This window comes from Perna viridis, chromosome 1, assembly GCF_037379345.1.
Source record: "Perna viridis isolate PV_CMFRI_1.1 ecotype Kerala chromosome 1, ASM3737934v1, whole genome shotgun sequence".
Lineage (NCBI taxonomy): Eukaryota > Metazoa > Mollusca > Bivalvia > Mytilida > Mytilidae > Perna > Perna viridis.
The window spans coordinates 8,835,765-8,856,155 of NC_142445.1; the positions used below are offsets into that span (position 1 = coordinate 8,835,765).

A 20,391-nucleotide genomic window follows, 5' to 3' on the forward strand; every position below is an offset into this window, starting at 1 on the left:
ATCTTTGAGAAAACAAGGAAAATTTTTCTACTAGAAATATCTATGATCTACCTTAATATTATTGCCATTTTTGCGAACCATGCTTACACATGGTCTTTTATCTGTTCTTTTGATATCCATGCCTACATATGGATTAATTTTAATAAATATGTTGGCTTACATTAACATCTGATCTCTATAACATACACATACCTATGTTTTACTTCTAGGATTTATTTTTCTATCCATGCTTATGCACTGCTTGCTTCATTAGCTTTCACATGGCCTGATTTATTAGGTCTTATACTTATTCATGGCCTGACTATTTGTTTCATGCATGGATATAATCTTTTGCTCAATATGCTTCAAACTTTTGCTAACCATGCTAATGCAGGACTTTAATAATTTTTATCATGTTTACCCATGGCACTTAATTTAAGGTTTAAGTAAGGTTTTGTTCTAATTATTTATTGACTACATGAACAAAACAGTAAGACAAATCACAGAAGACAAAAACTAAATCAGATGAAACACCAATTTAACTAACATAATTTTTATGTTTAAAGTTCCATAACTCTAAAAAAAAAAAAACCAAAGCTTTTTTTATCACAAATACCAAAAATTTATTAAAATCTGTAACAGCATTTCTTTAATAATTGTCTGTAATCTGGAAAATCCTCCTTTTTATACATAACTATGGAAAGCCAATCAAAAACATAAAATAAGGATGATTTTATCAAGAAATATCAATGGTTCACCAAAGTTTCACGAAAACTGCTGAAAGCATTTTTAGTTTATTGTCTGAAAAAAAGTTGGATGGACAAGAGTATACCATAATTTCTATCTGTAAAGATAGATTTATAAAATTATCAATATACTTTATATGTTCATCAGAATTAATAGACATATAAGAAAAATGTGAGTCATTGACTCCATAACATAGCTGAATCTGGAAGAGTTTTAACATCTGAGATTCTCAATATTATTTAAATTTCTTTTAGTAATTTTTGTACTGAAATTTTTTTTCAAATCATAACATAGCACTATGTAAATTATGAAACAATTTTTAAAGTCAAACTCTTGCACTTTTTCTTTTTTTTTTAAATTTCCAGGCAAGAGTAAAATCAAAAGATCAGTTAAAAAATACATTGGTATATACAATACAAATTATCAATACTACTTTTACAGATACTAGATGGTACCAGATCATGTATTTAATGTTCACAGTAAAGAAGAACTCTTATGAACATTCCAAGATACAGATAATGTATGATGACATCCCAGTCATGTCAAATACTGCCCTAAACACATGACAACATCAATGAATTCAGTTTTTTTATAAAGCTAATGTAGCTTCTACACTGTTTTAAATAAACTGATTTTATGACATGAGGTACATTACAGACATCCACTGTTTAAGTAATGGATTAAACGGGAGATAAATTATGTCAATTATTCCATACAGCTGCCTACAGTTAATTTAAATGTCACTGTATTGGGTGTAGTGGGATCAGCTACATACAATTCCTGTCCATCTTTAAGACCAAGCTCTGAAATATAATAAGATAAATATGACTAACCAAAGCATATCAATAAATAAAAATTTGTCAAATCAATAGGGAGTCCTATGAACCTAAAAAGAGAAAATAATTTTGAAAAGATTTTTTCCAACTTGGCAGGTGTTACTAGAAAACAATGGATGCATACCCTACTGCAGACCTGTTATCAGTATATCAGTGACCTCAGTAGTTTCCATATCAAGTAGTCAGTAGTTTTGCCATGTTCTCAGTAGTTTTTGAAATTTTCATATATTCCAAGAAAAAGGGCACCTTTATGCATATAAAGCACTTGTTTTCTTCACTGAATTTAATATAGGCCTTTTATGTTTAAAAAACAATTGTTTTGTTCAGGCATCCCTGCTGTACTTATCTTCTATGATGAAATCTATATTTCCATAGCAAAACCTGTTAAAACATGAAACCTGGACCAAATGATTTATTTTTGAAACCTCAGTATGGTCAACAATGACAAAGAAGTCTGTGTACAGCTTCAACTATGATTTCTCTATATATAATGTAGATTTTCAAATAAGAACAATTTAATAAACTTAAATAACACAAAACCCCCTTTCACTTGGCAGCCATGCTTCCTTTTCTGATCTAGTCTTCCAAGTGCTTGACACTATAACAATTAACCATTTCATTCAAGCGCTCTATAGACCTTGCTTAAATCTAAGATTTAATGAAGAAACTAATTTATGTTTTTAACATCAGGGAACCGTAGTTTCAACAGTACAAATCGTAAATCGTATTTTTCGGCCAATTTTAGTAGAAATTATGGCGAAATCGTAAATGTAAACACCCCTGCTACTAATACTCCTGGTCCACACTCCAAGTTTCTAGTAAAGTACGAGTTGCCCATTTACATTTGTTTCTTTGTACATGTTGTTTTTGATATTTCATATTTTTTGTTGAATGTGTTTGGTTTCCCTTGAATCTTGGTTCCCTTGATTACTCTTCCATACACCATCCAGACCAAATTTTGATAAGATTTGAGAAAAGTGATTTGTGAGAAACTGGAAAATATTTAGAAGTTCACAAAAAAATAAACAAATTAAAGACAAAACTCACTTGTATCCTTAATCCAAGTATTTGCCCATTACATTCTAAAAAAAAAGTATTGTAAATGTTCTTACCTCCTAATGTCTTTTTAAGATTTTCTCTAGTCTTTTCTTCTATGGACTTCACTGTCTGCATGTACAATGTTTTATTTTTACCATTAAACGTTGTTGTTATTCCTGGTGATTTCATTTGGCTGTAAAAAAAAAACAAATGATATGAAGACATTTAGCTGCATTAATTATCTAACCCTTTCAATGCTCATCATATGTGACAATGTCCTTTTTGGCTGATGCTACTACTAGCAACATAAGCCATAATTTCCATTAAGAGATTTTGTCAGTACAAGCTATTTACCATTTGAGAGACATCTAGATTTTACCAACTATAATTAAGAAATAAATCAGGAACTCCATTTTATCATTGTTTTACTACGGGCTGGCCATTTCTGCCATATTGTTTTACACAATGAGATAAATGGCCAGCCCTTGGTAAAACAATGATAAAATGGAGTTTCCATGATTTATGTTGATTCTAATGAAACTAATTTTGTCCTATTTTTAAATAGACTCAGCCTTTGAGTTGCACAAGATTTTGGTCATGTGTTTTTTCGTTTTTTTACTATGGCTGTGATCTAAAAAATTTTCAAGCATGTCATAATAGAATTAACACATCCATGTCATCTTTGTGTTTGAAATACTTAATAATCCCATCATACCTACTTAAGCATTTACATAGATTTAAACTAGAGTCATTTTGTTAAATGAATTTACATGTATTTTAAACATTGGTATATAACAGCTGTGAGAAGACCTTTTGGATGGTAAAATAGTTATTGAAAGACTTATCAAACCATCTTTTCATAAAAGTTTCACTAAAAAGTTTCTACAAAATGCTGTGTTCCATTTCTCCAAAAGTCAGTAGTTTAACATCCACCATAAGTTATGCCATCACAATGATATTTTCTATAATAATGTCAACACTTACAATAAAATTTACACTTTTGAATTTTGGTGAAATCAACCACAGATGCCTATAATATTAGTTGAATAAATCAGTACTCAGCTTTAAAGCTCCAGAAGCTGATGTCTAAATACAACCACAAGTGCTTCCGGAAAAGCAGATGATGCTTACCCTACTCGTGCATCTGGTCCATGCTCCCAGTTTTTAGTGGAGTCTAGGTTGCCCATTTACTTTTGTTTTTTTTTCAATCTATTGTTCCATTCGGTCAATGCATGTTCAGGATCTAACAACACTCCATTCTACTTTCTGTTTTGATGACCTTTCTGAACAGCCAAGAAGATTCCATTTTTTTATGATTTTGAAAGCATTGTTCAAAGGAAAAAAAACAGGATTATGAAAAGGTCATCTGAACAGAAAGTAGAATGGAGTGTTGTTAAATACTATACATGCAGTGACTGAATGGACTATTGATAATCTAGTCTAACTTTAATTTGATTGGTCTTTTTTGTACATGTTTATTTGTTGTTTCATGTTCTTTTTGTGTGACTCCGTCCTTGAAATATGTTCTTTTGATTTCTGCTCTAATCTTGGGTTCCCTTCATTACTCTTACAACCACAGCAGTGTGTTCTATGGTGCAGATTAAAAATTTTGTCCTTAAATATGACACTTTATGTTTTAGTTTATTTAGTGTGGAATTTAGCAGAACATTAAGATCTATTGACAAAAATAATGACTTACGGCTTTCTTGATGAACATTTTCGTTATTAGCAGTTAAGAATGGTGACAGTAAAAGTTTTAAAAGACTTACTAATCAGTGCTGTCAGTTAAGTAAGAGATGATATCTTGTAATTTATCTCCATCCGAAAACTTTAATGATTGTGGAATACTTGAACATGCTATGCAATCTTCCTACAAAAATATTCAATTATCTTCATAAAACTACAGTAATTATGGAATATTGAACAGACAATGCAATGTAGCTACAAACACAAATTTTCTATTTACTAGAATATGCATGATAAACTATTCTAAAAATAACATTCACTGAAAGTCATCAAAGTACAATTTATTGCAAGTTTTAGAATGTAACAGTAAAGAATGTCCTATGACATAATAAATTATAATAGATTTAACACTTATGACTTTTTGTGAAACTGGCTTCTGGCACTAATACATGTACCCATTTACCTCAGTAAGTTTTTTTAAATACTTGAACCTTAACATTAAAACTTTTCAAACAAGTAAAACTATTTTGAGTGATTCTGTTTCATGGTATGAAGAAAGGTATAAATAAAATGCTCTACAGGGCATAGCTTGATGACTGTACAGGTAGGTAGGAAAGGACCCTATATTTTTACTTGATAATAAATTGTGATTACATTTTACCATCACATAGGTGTCTGATACAGAATGCATGTAGTCATATAACTTTAAATACATACTTAGACTTATAGAAAAACCCAATAAAATCATTATTTTAATCAAAGTTAAGTTTTTTTTTTACTTAAATTTGAATCTTTCAAAACTTTAGTTTGAACTTTTTGTAAAAAAAATTATACTACATTTAGGAAAATGCTTTTGTTTTGCCTCTTTTTGTTTATAATTCCTAGCAGTTAAAACCGTCACCCCTGATATCAATACCAACCTTTTTTGTAAACAAACTTGAGTATTAGTGTATGGATCTTTATGAAATTTTACCACAAATTTGTTTACAAAAAGGTTGGTATTGATTTCAGGGGTCACTGTTTTAACTACTAGGAATTACAAACAAAATGAGTCCTTTTTTTTTTTGGCCCTTATTTCATCCCATTTACAAAACTTTTTGTCCCCAAAAAATAAACTGAAGCATTTTTGTATTTTTTGGCTACTTTTTATACCTCCTTGAGGCAAAAAATCAATTTTTGAAGATTTGATTCTACGAACATCTTCTTTCTACAGAAAGAAGTAAACTGACATGTATGTATCAACATGTAGCCTAATGTCTCAGCTTTACAATGGAACCAAGAAAGTTGCAGTAACACTTAAGTTTTTGCAGTAAAATGAAAAAAATTAACCCTTACCCCACCAAAATATCGCTTAAATCAACATATTTTTCAATGTCAAAACCCCTAGAGTATTAACGCTTCAGTAAAAAATGGCTTAATTGGTATTTTCTGTTTAGCATAATATCACATTTTTTTCATTTTGCCGCAAAACCCTAAGTGTTACTACAACTTTCTTGGTACCATTGTAAAGCCGAGACATTGGGCTATACAATGATACCTACATGTGTTTAGTTTGTTCCCACATGCTATCCCAGGAAGGCTTAAACGCTCAAACAACTGAGTCATAAAAATCTTGGCTTTTTGACCCAGTGGGGTACAAACATAGGCTTATACTGAAAAAGAATTTGAGAATATTCTTTGGCGACAAATTAATTTGGCAATGGGAGGTATTAAGATACCTAAAAATCACCATGAAACTGATGAGTGGGGAGTGCATGGTGGACCCTTCCAGCCCATGAACTAAATGTTTTTTTTTTATGTCTATTTACCTTTTTGAATGCCTCAAAAGCATATGTATAAATTCCATCAATGTCACTAAAATTCATGTAGTTATTAAGTGGTAGACAACAACTGAAAGAGAAGAAAATCATTGAGATTTCACTGTTTCCAATAATCAATCTTCAAGAATAATTTTATGGATTTTTTCAGTACCTCAGTAATTGGAACCTATCAGAGTAATTAAACAGGTTACATAGTCAATTTCCATAAGAAATAATCTATTTTTTCTTAATTCTATCTTCCAACAGCCATGAAATTATAGGCTAAGATATCAGATTTAAACTTGTTAAAAAGTTTGCACATGTATACAAGTCATCGTTTTCAATAATGAAAAGGTAAATCCATGATTCTCTGGAAAAACCATTATTTACAAGGAAATTACTGAACTGAAACACATTACAAAACTGATTTTGCAAGTAATATTTGGGAATGATGCTACTGAAAGTTTATTAACAATAATTTTTACTATGTACAAAAATTAAATGCAGAAAATGTGTGTGTATTAGTTTATGTAAAGAAATAAGTTAAAAGAAAAACAAAAACCTTGATGTTACTAAACACTAATTACACATTTTTAAAATGCTTGTCGCCATAATGAGCACATACCTTGTAGCTACTTTAAATACTTCTGTCGAACAGGCAGCTAAATAAGACAATCAAAACAAGAAACAAGAAATCACACATGGATCAAATAAAGAATGTACTACATATAGAAATAGGAAATGTATGGTATGATTGCAAATGAGACAGTCATCCACCAAAAGCGAAGTAATGAACAATTTTTAAGTTCTGAAGGTCACCAAACTGTCTTCAATAATGGACAAAACCCATACCATAAAGCAAGCTGTAAAATGCACCAAAATTAATGAAGTGAAACTATTCATAAAAGATGAAAATCGACCTAATCTATAGAAAAAATGTAAAAAAAAATGACAATAAACATAAAAAAATAACAGGTACATAAAGTATGTGTGCTCAGCCCTCCCCCTTACCTGGGACAGTGGTGGGAATATAAAACAATAAAATGAACTATAAAAATCGGTTGAATTCATATTTAACTCTTGAGATCGATATAGAATACAAACACTTTAACAAATAGTACAAAAGACAACAAACTGTTCTTCTTTGAAAGATTACTAGCTTTTTCTGTAAGCTAGTTCAAAATCCAAAAGGAACTGAAAAGAACACATTGTTTCAAACATAATAAATATCATTCACAGGAAACAAATAACATTCTATAGGATAATAGTAGTAAGACAACATGAGGACACTTCCTTAGACATTACACCTAATCAGACTCAGTGGGAGAAAAGTTTAAATTCACAAGCTCATTAAAAGAATGATTTATATGTGATTGGTCTAAGAAACGTTACCTCTGCTAAAAAACACTGTAAAATTTACAACCAGAAATACTATATGCAGGATTACAAAGAAAATACTACTGCTTCACTCGGACTTTAATAATATAAAAAAATATAGGATACTCTCCCTTTGCTGGGATTTAACAATATATTTTTTCACAATTACATTTATCCTTTATGTACATCTATACATGATGTCTAACCTCCCAATAAAACTGGTGTCACTCTTGTCCAAAGTGGTATAAACTCGATGACCTTTTATTACTAATTTCTGATCCACAGAAGCATATTTAAAAACAAAATTATCATCCTTTTTTTATTAAAAACCGAACAATTCTGAATTACGCTAAATATCTTATAAAATATGGAACACTTACCAGCTATAACTGCATTTGTTGATGCCACTGCAGGAATAATTCTTTTTACGACACCTTAAATACAATGACTCAATGATACTCATACAGCATTCATATATTCATAATTCACTAACATATCACTTCTTACAAATTATTCCTACACACCAAAAAAAAAATAATAACCTAATTGACTACTAGTAAAGATTAATCTTAAAATTCAAATTTAGATTTTAACTTAATTCTTATGTGATATAAAGTAACAAAGCTATTTGAAAAAGGGACATTTATTTGAAGCCACAGTAAAAATAAATTGAGAATTATTGGCAAACTCTAATTTGATTTTTGAATACCTCCTATCAATCATTAAATTCACCTTGAGTAAGTCTGTAAGTTATACCCGATATTTTGAACTCATTAGCCCGCTCTATAGATTTTGTCATAATCCAATTTATATGATCTGGTTCATCCCCATCTATAGGAACATCAGCTTTAAGTACACATGAAAAGAAGAAAATAATGATGTGTTGGTAATTAATTATAACTTTCATTCCACAATAGTTTGTGGGACTGTTTCTTGTGGCAGTAATTTGACATCAATTGGTGCTTCAACAAATAAGGATAATATTTTCACCATTTGTATATGTTGATTACTGTGAAAGTACTTTAATTTGTGGATACCAATTTTTGTGGATCATGGAAGAAACAAGTTCGTGAAATCTTAAATTCATGGTTTTGAAGTTTTCAGTATACACTTCAGTGGGAATCAACTGTTCATTGGGAACCGTATTTTGTGGTTTGATCTACCCACGAAAACCAAGAAAATTGGTACCCCACGAAATATAGTACTAGCACAATTAGTTATTATTTATATATATTTCTACAAATAAAGATAAATCACATTAAAGCATTACCTCCAAATGGTTCTTCTTTTGGCCATAACAAGACACGAACATATTCTATACAATGCTCTGGTAGTCTAGGTGTGTGGGCTATTGTACATAATGGGAAATTTATCTACAATACAATGATTTTTATGAAAAATATATACATAGTCAGTTCTAGAAGACCAACTTTTAGAACCCTTTCTAAATGAAAAAAAGACATTAGAAATGGGAAGAAAATTAATCTAGTGTACAGGCAGTACTCAACTGTTTATTATCATAACAGATATAGTTTATATGTATAATCTAAACAAAGTGTTCATAAGTTCATAAAGTGATGATAACTTCTGTTTTCCCTTATGCCACATTCTTCCCTATAAAAAAATTTGGTTACCTGTGGAGGATATAAATCTAAGGTACAATCTATACAAGCAGTAATTCCAGGAAGGATAACTCTGGCATTGCCTTTAAACCCCTCTGTTCCACCATCAACCATTGGTATAACTGAACTTTGATCTAATTCACCATTTTCATACTTTAACATACTTATCTGAATAAAAATATATGTAATATCTAATTTACTAAATACTTACTAAACATTTAAAGTAATTTATTCTTTATTCTCTGACATTTTGTATGATAATTGTCATAGAGATCAGTTGCTGCTAGTTATACCCACCAACATTCCATTGATCCATCTTCGTGCAACAATAGAGTCTAAACCACACACAACTATATGGAATTCTAAAAACAAATGACAAAAAACATTCATTAATACATAGTCATTTTTTGTTTGAACTTACAGGGGTTTGAGCTTAAAAATCTTTGTTTACATGTGTATTTGTTTACATATTTAATTGTTTACATGGGTATGTCACATTGTTACTTATGAAGGTGACCATTTTAAATAATTCTAAATAATTTTCTTAGATGGTGTACAGTCATTTGAATCAAACAAAATATAAATTATTCATAGAAGAATCTATTATCAAAACATGTATTGAACAGCAATAGATTAAGAAAGAAAGAAACTTAAAAATTAAATCCTTATAATAAAGTAAGGTACAATATATGGAAATGTAATCATCATGATTAGCATAGGTGCAGCCATACTTACGTCTATAAAAAGATTCATCAAAGTCTTGGATTTTACAGTAATGTCTAAATAAGGTTAAGGTCATTTACATTATATAATGCACAAATATAAAAGTTTAAATAGTTTCTTATTCAAAATAGAAATGTCACATAAAAATTTACTGCTTTTTTTATGATAACATCTTATATCTTTAATTATAATTAAGGAATTACATTCTTTATACAATTTTCTTGTATTAATCGTTCATACATTTCAGCATAATTTACACATCAATACAATACTCAATATACTAGAAATCCCAACAAAGGTATGGTTTTTTTTCATGGCTCAACAGATTTACACAAAAATTTGACCATAAATACAGGTAGATTAACTCCATCAGAATTTGGCTAAACCTAACAATTTTGAAGATGTGTGTGAAAACTGCTGTCTGACCCCTATGTTTAGTAACAGTGGCCATGACTTTGCATTGATCAAAAATCCCCAGCAGAACATCCTAAGAAACATTCATACTTAGTTTGGTTCTAATTGGTCCAATAAAGTCTGACGAGAAGAGTTTTGAAACATGGTTAGTGACGACAACAGACAACGACATCATACATCAAATGATGGCAATAACTCATATGGCCCTTTGGACATTAAAAAAAGTTTAATGCACGGTATACATGTTAGTATCTAAAATTTTACATTTACCAATTCAGTTTGATAAAACCGCTATTGTAACACCTTTAACAAAATCAATTGTCATATCAAAAATTTCCTTAAAATAATTTTAAGATGGAAATAAATAATTTTGTTGAGGATACGGTGTGACCTTACATCCTGGTACTCTTTTGTTTACAAACTCTGCAGCACAATCAGCTTTAGCTTTTCCTACATCCTTACTTCTAAAATAGTAAAAGTAATTATTGAGATAACTCACTGATAAATATTAGTTTGTGAATCAATAGAACCACAGCTTTTCTTGAAGGTGAGAAGGTGATAAGAAAAATAATGAGGTTGTCTTAAAGCAAAAAATACAATATTCTTCATGGATAGAAAATTTTAAATATTTTATGGGAAAACAGACTTTTGATTGTTTCTGACTAAAGAATGACCAGGCATTCCAAACCCTACACTCTAAATAAATATACAAATATACTGGAATCTTATTTATTTTTGTGATATAAACTATATTTAACTAAGTCCCTTGCATTATCATTTATATTGAAAACTCATCAAGCATGGACATATATTTACCTAAATAGAAATTGCCTGTTTAAATTTGAAACATCAATAGTGTCCATATCAATCACATCAAGATTTTTGAAGCCCATCAAAGCCTGAAATATGAAAAATTATTTCAATATTAATACATTTGTAACATGAAATGAAGTTACTCAAGACATAACTGAATCTATTACAGAGTAAAATAATAAAAAAAGAAGTAATAAATTCTAATTAATGCCTATATTTCGAAGTGTAAAGGTTTAACTTATATATATATTTATATCAAAATTCATTTTGAGGATCTTTTATAGGCTAAAAGATAATACTGAGAATTTTTGTTATAAAATTCAATATTTCCACAAAAACATTGTATAATACTTTGCTATATGAAGATTTAAGCACATTAAAACTGTTGTAATTTAAAACGTTGTTTATGGTATATCATAGTGTTGTTTATATCTATCTTCATTGTATACATATGAACTAAAAAATAATAAAACCAGGTGAAATCAATATACCATTCAACGGTTACACAATAAAACAAGAGGCTGAGAAAAATAAAACAAAATTCAGCTGAGGAAAATAATTTCCTTAATGATTATAAGACTTTACAAAACTAGACATTTTTTATGAATTTAAATTTTCACACCATTTTTACTTGGTCAAAATCACTACTCTTCACTTCCTGTTTATTAATCATAAAGTATTAATGATAGGATGAAGATTTTGACTGATAAGTGTGTTAAACTGAACATGCTTAACACATTTAATGTTTCTTGATACATGACTGCAAGAACTAATATAAGGTAAAATTCATTTACTAAATATCTCTCAAAGTCAAGGAGGAGTCCCTAAAGTCTGCAGTTGATTTTAATTTGAAGACTAGATCTTAATTTTATTTTGCAGAAGTTATAGAGTATTATTGAGCTGAATAATTTCCAAAAAAACATATTTACTGGTTGTAAAAGAAGTATTGAATGATATTAAAGGAATTAGATTTTTTTATGTAGAGTTCAGAAATAGTAGGAAAGCTATAGACTGGTGACATAAGGTATTTGATCCTGAAGGATAAAAAATCCAAAAATTAAACCTGACCGTCACTTAATCACATAACACAACATATTTAAGTTTGAAAAGAATCTGCCAAATACTTTTCAAGTCATTGCAAGGACAAAGTTTGGTAGCACTTGCCCATCCACCCAACTGCTATACATTCACATACTAATCAGTAATGAACATGATTTTTTTCGTTCAGAAAATCTGTTAAAAATTCCCTATTAAAAAACATCTCATTTACCAGATCCTTTAAAAGTTCACATCCAAGACCACCAGCTCCAATAATTAAGATCTTACAAACATCTTGTAAGAATGACAAGGCCTGAAAATATACAAATTTATAAAACTAGTACATGTAGTACATGTCCATGCACACTGCTGCATTTCATTCTGATTTTTTTTTGGACGATAAACAAAATGGCACTTTTTTAAAATCATATTTTTAAAAAATTATATCACTGAGAAAATAAGGAAATAAAATCTTCAGCATGTAACCTGCAATGCGGTATCATTTTTATTAGAGGCAAAGTAAAGCATTTTCAAATTGTCAGACATCAATATCTTCAGTTATAGTGAGAAATCTATGGAATTAAATAATACCAACTTCTGTACTTGGCTCAAAGTCTGGATGAGCAAATGGTCCACTTCTTTCAACAAATTTTCTAACATGGTTCCATCTGCCAGACCAATCTGTTTCCATGACTGTTACTGTTACTACTCTTCAAAGATATATAAATGGTACAACTCAAATAATCACTTCTTCTAATCAAGAGTTCACACTCAAATCTGCCAATCTTTAACATTAAATGATAAATCAGTCAAAAATTAAATTATCCTAAAATCTAGATGGTCACAGCCAACATGAAAGAGTAATCAAGAGAATCAAGATTCAAGCAGAAATCAAAAGAATAAATTCCTAGGATAAAGACTCCACATGGAAAATAGACACACAACAAAATATATGAAATAATAATAAAAAAAAAAAACATGCACAAACTAGTATGTCAATTGTTTGTTAAACAATTGAAAGGTCTTTCCCTTGAAAACTATCTATTTGTTATTCCCTCTTAGAACTTTCAATTTTTGCACTTAATGACCGAACTCTTTGAACATATATGACTTATCGATGTTGAAACTCTGATTTTTGAAATGTGTTCATTTAGACCTTCAAAATGATATATCACATGACCCCCTTCAATGAAGTTAAAAAAATGATGCAATATCAAATCTATAAATAGATATTGATGAAATATACGAAACCATTGAAAAATATGACAATTTTAAGTTATTGTAGTAGTGTTGGTTTTTTATGCTGGACCAGTAACTGGTCCTTGGTATTTTGTCAAACAGATGTACTTGAGCAAATCTATCATTCTGTGTAATGATCATTTGTGTGTCTGTTGTGAATTTTGAAATATATACCCCTGCTCTGAAAAAGTATAATTTCAATAGATCTAAAACAAGACAAGATACCTCAAATCTGAAAACTATATGATAATTTGCAGAACAAAATTACAAATAATTTGCGTAATTGCAGAGCTTGTTTTGAGCACAATGATTATTGAAATATGATGCAATAACAAACTCCAGAACCGGAAGTCACAGAGACATGAAACTACCACCATACATTTTAGAATTACTTGACCTTGAAATAAATTACAAGGTCAAGGTCATACATTTGTATAATTATGTCCAGGTCACAAACCGGATTCTGCAAAACATTAAAATTGTCATAACTTTTTAATGGTCTGACAGATGTAAACTTGGTCTCAAAATGTAGGGTTTATCGAGAGGGTCATTTCATATGCTGTATGTATGCACTTATCTCTTCTCGTTTTCCTAATATCAAGGCCTGTATTTTGAAATGAGAAGGCTTTCTAGTACTCTATGACCTTTGACCTTCGATGCAAATGAAAGGTTACAAAAGATCAAAAATGAAGGTCCCATGTCTCTACAAATTCCGGTTCTCGAAATATAAATTTTTAAAACTTTTGTATGATATATCAAGGGATATAACTCCTGTATGGTTTTATAACGAAATACATGTTTATGTTTATTCATTAGGTCTTCTGTTTATGTAAATGAAACAGTTTTCAGATTGATTCTATCTATTAAGGTTTTCAAGATATGAGCTATTGCAAGAAATTGTTTTGAAGGGACATAACTCTTAATTAGATGAGGTCTCACTAACCACTTCAGGGTCAAATGGCCACCCCCCTATGTAGTACCAAAAACACACTGAACCTAGACATATGCATTGTAAGTGCATTATGTGTGTGTATTATGATTAAAAGTAGTCAAAATGAAGCTGAGAATGTGTACTTTAAAATCATATATGTAATTAACTACAAAAGTGTATGAATATTGTTTACATGTGTGAGTAATTTTCCTCCATGCTGTCAGTTAGCAGAACAGGTAAAAATGTGGATTTTCAGTATTATTTATTCAAGTAAATTTTGTGAAGAATTTCTACTATCATCGTACCATTAACATAATGATTTTGGAAGCCTTTTTTTCCAAGCTTCGCAACGGTATGCAACTTTAAGATGTCCTTTGTCCTGGGAATTCACAGTGAGACTTTGAAAATTACTTTTTTAACATGTAAAGTAATGGAAATGTTAGAAGTGGTTAGTGAGACCTGATAATGAAATCCTTAGCAGGGTCATTTTCTAATAGAACATGATGACCTCTACATGTTCACTAATTATGATTATGACATCCCGAAAAATGAGTTCGGGGGACCATGTTGACTATGTTGAAAAAACACTAATAAACGGGAGATACCTTCTGCAATGGATGATGAAATTCCTCCCTGGGTCATCCTGTAGAAGTGCTAAATGAGGTCTATCTATGGTTCAAATTTGATAATGATATCTTGAATGATGATGAAACAGGGGCATATGATAGAAAAAGTTAATAGAAAGCACTCTGTGACCTTTAACCTTGGGTGCAAATGGAAGGTCACATGGACCAAAGATCACTGATGAAGGTCCCATGTCTCTACAACTTCCGATTCTCAAAATATAAATTTTCGAAACTTTGGTATGATATTTCAAGGGATATAACTCCTGTATGGTTTGATAACAAAATAGATGTTTATGTTTATTCATTAGGTCTTCATATGTACATATAACTGTCTTCAGGTTGATTCTATCTACTATGATTTTCAAGACAGGAGTGATTGAAAGAAAATGTTTTAAAGGGACATAATTCTTAAAGATGATAATGAAATCCTTAGCAGGGTCATTTGTTGAAAAAAAAAAACGCCAATAAAAGGGAGATAACTTCTACATTGGATAACCGAATTCTTCACAGGGTCACCTTGTGAAAGTCCTTTATGAGCTCTATCGATGGTTCAAATTTAGTAATGATATGTTGAAAGATGAATAGGGGGACCATGTCAAAGTAAATTTAGCAAATGTCAAAGAAAAAAAAAAACATTAGAAAAACAATAAGGTCTTTCCCATGTAGGGAAAGATCTTAATGAGCAACCCAGACTTCACAAAAATCTGGCAGATTGACCAGGTGCACCAGTAGGGTAAGCTTCTTCTGCTTTTCTAAAAACACCGGCTGAGTTACTCATTAAATGTCAAGTCCAGGGAAGAAAAAAGTGAAAAGGAAAACTATGACACGTTGAACAAATCAGTTTTCATGGTGCACATGGATACACCATAACGATCCTCAAGTTCATGATGACGACCATAAAATTTTTGTAGTGAATACTAATGATGACTTTAATCTTGTTGCAACATAACCCAGTTCCAGAAGATTAATTGTAAGAAGTCTAGTGGTATTTTCTTTGGTCAAATTCATGTGGCCTAAAGATGGTCCTGAGTTACTTATGAACTTTAACCTAGGGAAATCAAGATGATTCTGACCTACATCAGACAAAATGTACATGTAGTAATATACAGACACTAATTTACAACTGATACTTAGATTAAGTGCAATTACATTATTGTCAATAGATACTTAAGAGTTATACTGATAGTATGCCAGACATTTACATTCAACAAAAAATGTGTAAGCCAGTTTAGTTATCATTTCTGTTACTGAGTTTTTGTTATAAAAGTTGTTAGACATGTATCTGCATTGCATTGAACTTTTTCTAATTAAACTGGAATCTTCAGATCTATACTCTCTTTACTTGGATATTGATATGTCAGGTGAAAGTCAAAACAATGTGTCATTTAAAAGCTAGATTTTTTATACTGCTGAATATCACACCATTAACGTTTCTTATAAATCCTTTTTAATCATCAGAATTGTCAGTTTTTGTTTCAGTAAAACATTCAATTCCATTATTATGAATAAGTTGGACAAATTAAGGACACTTGTGTTTCATATATATTAAACTCATACAACTGTTGGTTTTTCACTATTTGAACCCATACCTACAAACGTTTCCAAATGAAATTTGATATTTCAGGGATCACCACAGGCTGTTTAAGGGTGGAACTCCACCCATGAATTAGCTAGCATCATCCTTGAATTCTGAGCTCCACCCTTAAATTTTGAATATTATGTTAATAAACAGTGTGGCAAAATCTGCTGTCATCAATCACTAAAAATAAGCTAAGCTCATTAAAAGGATCTACATCACTCATAAATGTATTAAAAAAAACTTAAGTCAGAGATCTCATGGAGTTGGTACATCTACATGGAAAACTGGTTGATTTGTGCCACCCTCAGTGTGAACTCAGAATTTATATCAAGTTCCTTATGAATTTAAAAGTTTCTGCTCACTAATTTTGTTTGGTTGATATGCTAAGCCCCAAAAAAAAACCCAACAAATTATTATTATGCTTTTGCATTTACGATCAATCTGTCATTATTTTTTTGGCATCTGTTATGACAATTGTTTTCATCTCTAAAATTTGAATTGTTGATTTTGAATAGGATCAATTAACAAGTCAACAAGTTAACCATTCCATCCATTCCTTTCTAATGTTGTTTGATTGAATATTCTCAATGATTACTTCTCTGGTTGAGTTTCATTATCTTTTCAGTAATAATAAAAATGACTTGATTGAAACCAAATTTTTGCAAGCATGTTTAAATGGCAAGTCAGTTAAATATTTCAAGATGATCACCCCTACATTTGTACATTAGTAAATGCTTTAATATACAAAATGAGTTATTGAAGTAGTCAATGTTATACTTTATCAGTGATTTTATGATTATGTGATTAAGCAGCTAAGAATCATGCAAAATGTGATTCATGGGTAAAAAGCCTACATATTTTTATTTTTGATATTTTGTTTGAATTGCCAGTGTAAACAGAAATTAATATTTTCAGTTTTTCATATTACCCGTGTTCTTAAGAGATAAAATTTCTATAGAATATACTGTAGATTTCAAAATTAACGGAGATAACTCTGTAAATGACAATCAAATACAACAGAATCTATTGGACTTTCAATGTTGATTATCTGCTAAGAGCAGGCAGATTTGAATGAATAATTACACATTTCATAGTATAGACCCATAAAACAATTTAATTACAAAAATAAAAATATGTAGCCTTTTTGAAGTGTATCACATTTTTTCAGATTTTGCATGATTCTTACAAAGACAGTTACTTAATTACTTACAAATTTATTGTAATACACATATATCTTTACTGTTACATTATAACATATCATTGCATTTTGTCTCATATAACATTAAGCCATTGCCAATTATTGTAACTGTGTTTGTGCTTTAAAAGATCTGAACTTGAATTTGAATTATCAACTATTCTTTGGGCATTTTCAAAAGCTTGTAGGATGTCTTGTACTCAGTTTGTTTTCAAGGGGGCAAATTGAATGTTATATATGATGCAAATGTAGCATTGTATCCTATGCTAGAACTAATCTACTTACATGTATATTTGTATCTAGAGTGAGAATTTAGCAAAAACTTCTCCTTGTTTGTGCTCACTTCTCTTTACTCTTATTGGTCTTTTACAGGGAAAACTTTTTGGAATAGATTCATATATGTGAACCAACCGATCAGTAGGTAATTTCTACTGGAATGAGAATCTTTCTACTGTGGGAACAGAAAAGCTACCGCTTTTTTTAACATAACATTGCCATTGTCACAATTACAAGTATCTAGAAAACTTAGTATTCAGATCCAAGAGTTCATGTTTTAATCTCATTTCATTGATTAGTTACTAAAGGCAATAATTTGACAAAAGGTGTTAATTGGTGTCTAGACAGGTTAATAAACAACTGATCAGGGTTATCAATGAAGATTGACATTTATAAAATGGTTCCCAATTGGATATATCACCACTTTATAGACAGCCAATCTTTTTCTATAGATTCATTTCTACAGCACAATTTAACAGACATATCATTTTCTAGAGATTGATTACTACTGCTCAATTAATTTGAGAAATACTGTCAATCTAATAGGTCTAAATTTTGTAGAACAATTTGTGTTAACAAACTTTATAATTACCCTTGTTACTGCAAAATGTAAGTTACCTCCCTTTTAAGTTTCTATCTTTTTTTTTAATTTTCAGTACATGTACATGTTTTTCCCATGTTTTGTTTGCAATAGTTATAGCAAATACTGTTCCTTTAAAATGGTGATGATTTTGGGTACTGAGTAGATTCACCTACATTCCAGTTCATGTCAGGTTGTTTCACCTACAAAAGTGAATTGTTTTGCCTTGATATGAAATGTGTTTCTGTATATTGGGATAACAATCACTATTATAATATATATAATAAAGAAAAAAAACAATTGGGTCGATTAAGAGTTGACTGACAGTATTTGCATTAAAATATATAAATTTCAACATAATTTTTTTTATTTATACATATACATGAAGAAAGTGGTTATACAACAAGAATGTAAAATAAGAAAAAGAAAGGATTTCCGAAAATCAAAATGCCAAATAACTAAGTTCCTGCATGCAATTAATCAGTTTCACAATTAAATTAATTGAATAAACAAGTATGGCTTTATTGTTGGGTTAATATGAATGATGTTTTTATAAGATCAAGAAATTTATAGTCCTGATTAAAAATCATGATCAAATTAATATATGTTAAATAGACTAAATGGTAATTCAACTTCTTGAGAAATTAAATTGAATAAAAAACAAACATGAAAGTTTCAAGAAATATGTTTGTCTGAAGTTTACAATTAAAACCTTGTCTTGTCAAGAAAGAAAGCAAGAAAATACAATATATTAAAAGTCTCATATCTCATTTATGAAAAATTCAAATGAAGGTCAAAATTCATGTTCCTTACCTACAACATATGTTAATCTCTTAACAGGGTAATTACTTAAATAACAAACATGAACTCTCCTGCCTACAATTAATTGGTTTATCACTCTTGATCTTCAACCAGCGTGTACCACAGTTGAGTTTTACTTAAATGTCTACACAATGAAATAATTTTTTTTTTTACACAGATCAGGTGCCTCAGGAGGTTAGACTTAAAGAGAAAGACCAGCTTTGCATTAAGTTAGGCTCTTATGATAAATCATACCCACGTAAACAAAAATAAATAACCTTTAATGCAAAACATGCATTTATAAAATGCTTATTTTATAATTTTATAGATTTTCCTTAGACATTACTAGTCTTCTGGCTGCAAATCCTGTTGTTCATTTCTGTTGTCTAACATTTGCTTACATGTTGTGTCTCAATCTCTTCTTCTGTTTATTTAGGGTTGAAATTACAGGGGAAGTCTAAAACATCATTCCAATTGTAAATGATGAGTTGCAAATGACAATGTCAATGGAAATGTAGACGAAATAAACCAAGGCGATGTAGGATATAGGCAAAACAACCCTTGGCGAAGAGGAAAGTAGGCGATACAACTTTGTAGGCAAACAGGTTTTGTGGCCAAACAACCAGGATTCATGATTTTGGAAAACTTGTTTATCTGTAAGTTGTAACTTGTAAGAATCTTATCAAATCCCATACCTCTTTCCATAAATGTTGTTGATTTTTTTTTAATGTAAAAAAAAGTGAGTACAAAACTTACCACATTCGTTATAACAATTTAATCAACGCGTTGGCATATAATTTCTAGTTCGGGTTCAACGCCAATAGATTGGGGAGAGCAGACTGTAATCAGGGGTATTTTAGTATAGGGGAGGAAAACCCATTAAAAAAGGTGTGGAAGATTAATTTGGTATTTAGTTATACCATTTCTGAAACGGACCTTTTTTACTTTACTTCGACTGAAGTATTTTATCATTACTATCTGACGGGGTAGTATAGACAAAATTCGCCGTTCTAACAGCCTGTGACAGAGACTCGTTAAAAATATAGATTTCATGCTTTTTCACCTGAATTAAGATTTTAATCACAGGGGCGC

The 20,391-nt window shown here is 30.2% G+C and overlaps 1 protein-coding gene across 6 annotated transcripts; it reads right to left on the reverse strand.

The window, feature by feature from the left end:
- Positions 1–426: 426 nt before the first annotated feature.
- On the reverse strand, positions 427–20,160 carry LOC148627120 (NEDD8-activating enzyme E1 catalytic subunit-like). Of its 6 annotated transcripts, none has more exons than XM_088567743.1 (17): positions 20,056–20,160; positions 18,675–18,701; positions 12,668–12,782; positions 12,305–12,385; positions 11,038–11,120; positions 10,605–10,685; positions 9,820–9,863; positions 9,382–9,446; positions 9,097–9,252; positions 8,733–8,835; positions 8,195–8,308; positions 7,843–7,896; positions 6,711–6,747; positions 6,095–6,176; positions 4,370–4,470; positions 2,675–2,793; positions 427–1,529 (listed from the first exon to the last, which is right to left on the reverse strand). In XM_088567743.1, exons 3-17 carry the CDS (start codon positions 12,761–12,763, stop codon positions 1,432–1,434), a joined length of 1,314 nt encoding a protein of 437 aa, XP_088423869.1. In that variant the 5' UTR covers positions 12,764–12,782; positions 18,675–18,701; positions 20,056–20,160; the 3' UTR covers positions 427–1,431. The 6 variants fall into 6 exon arrangements, with proteins under 6 accessions (XP_088423869.1, XP_088423861.1, XP_088423851.1 ...); XM_088567735.1 differs by having other exon boundaries at positions 12,668–12,857; XM_088567725.1 differs by having other exon boundaries at positions 18,511–18,701.
- Positions 20,161–20,391: the final 231 nt, after the last annotated feature.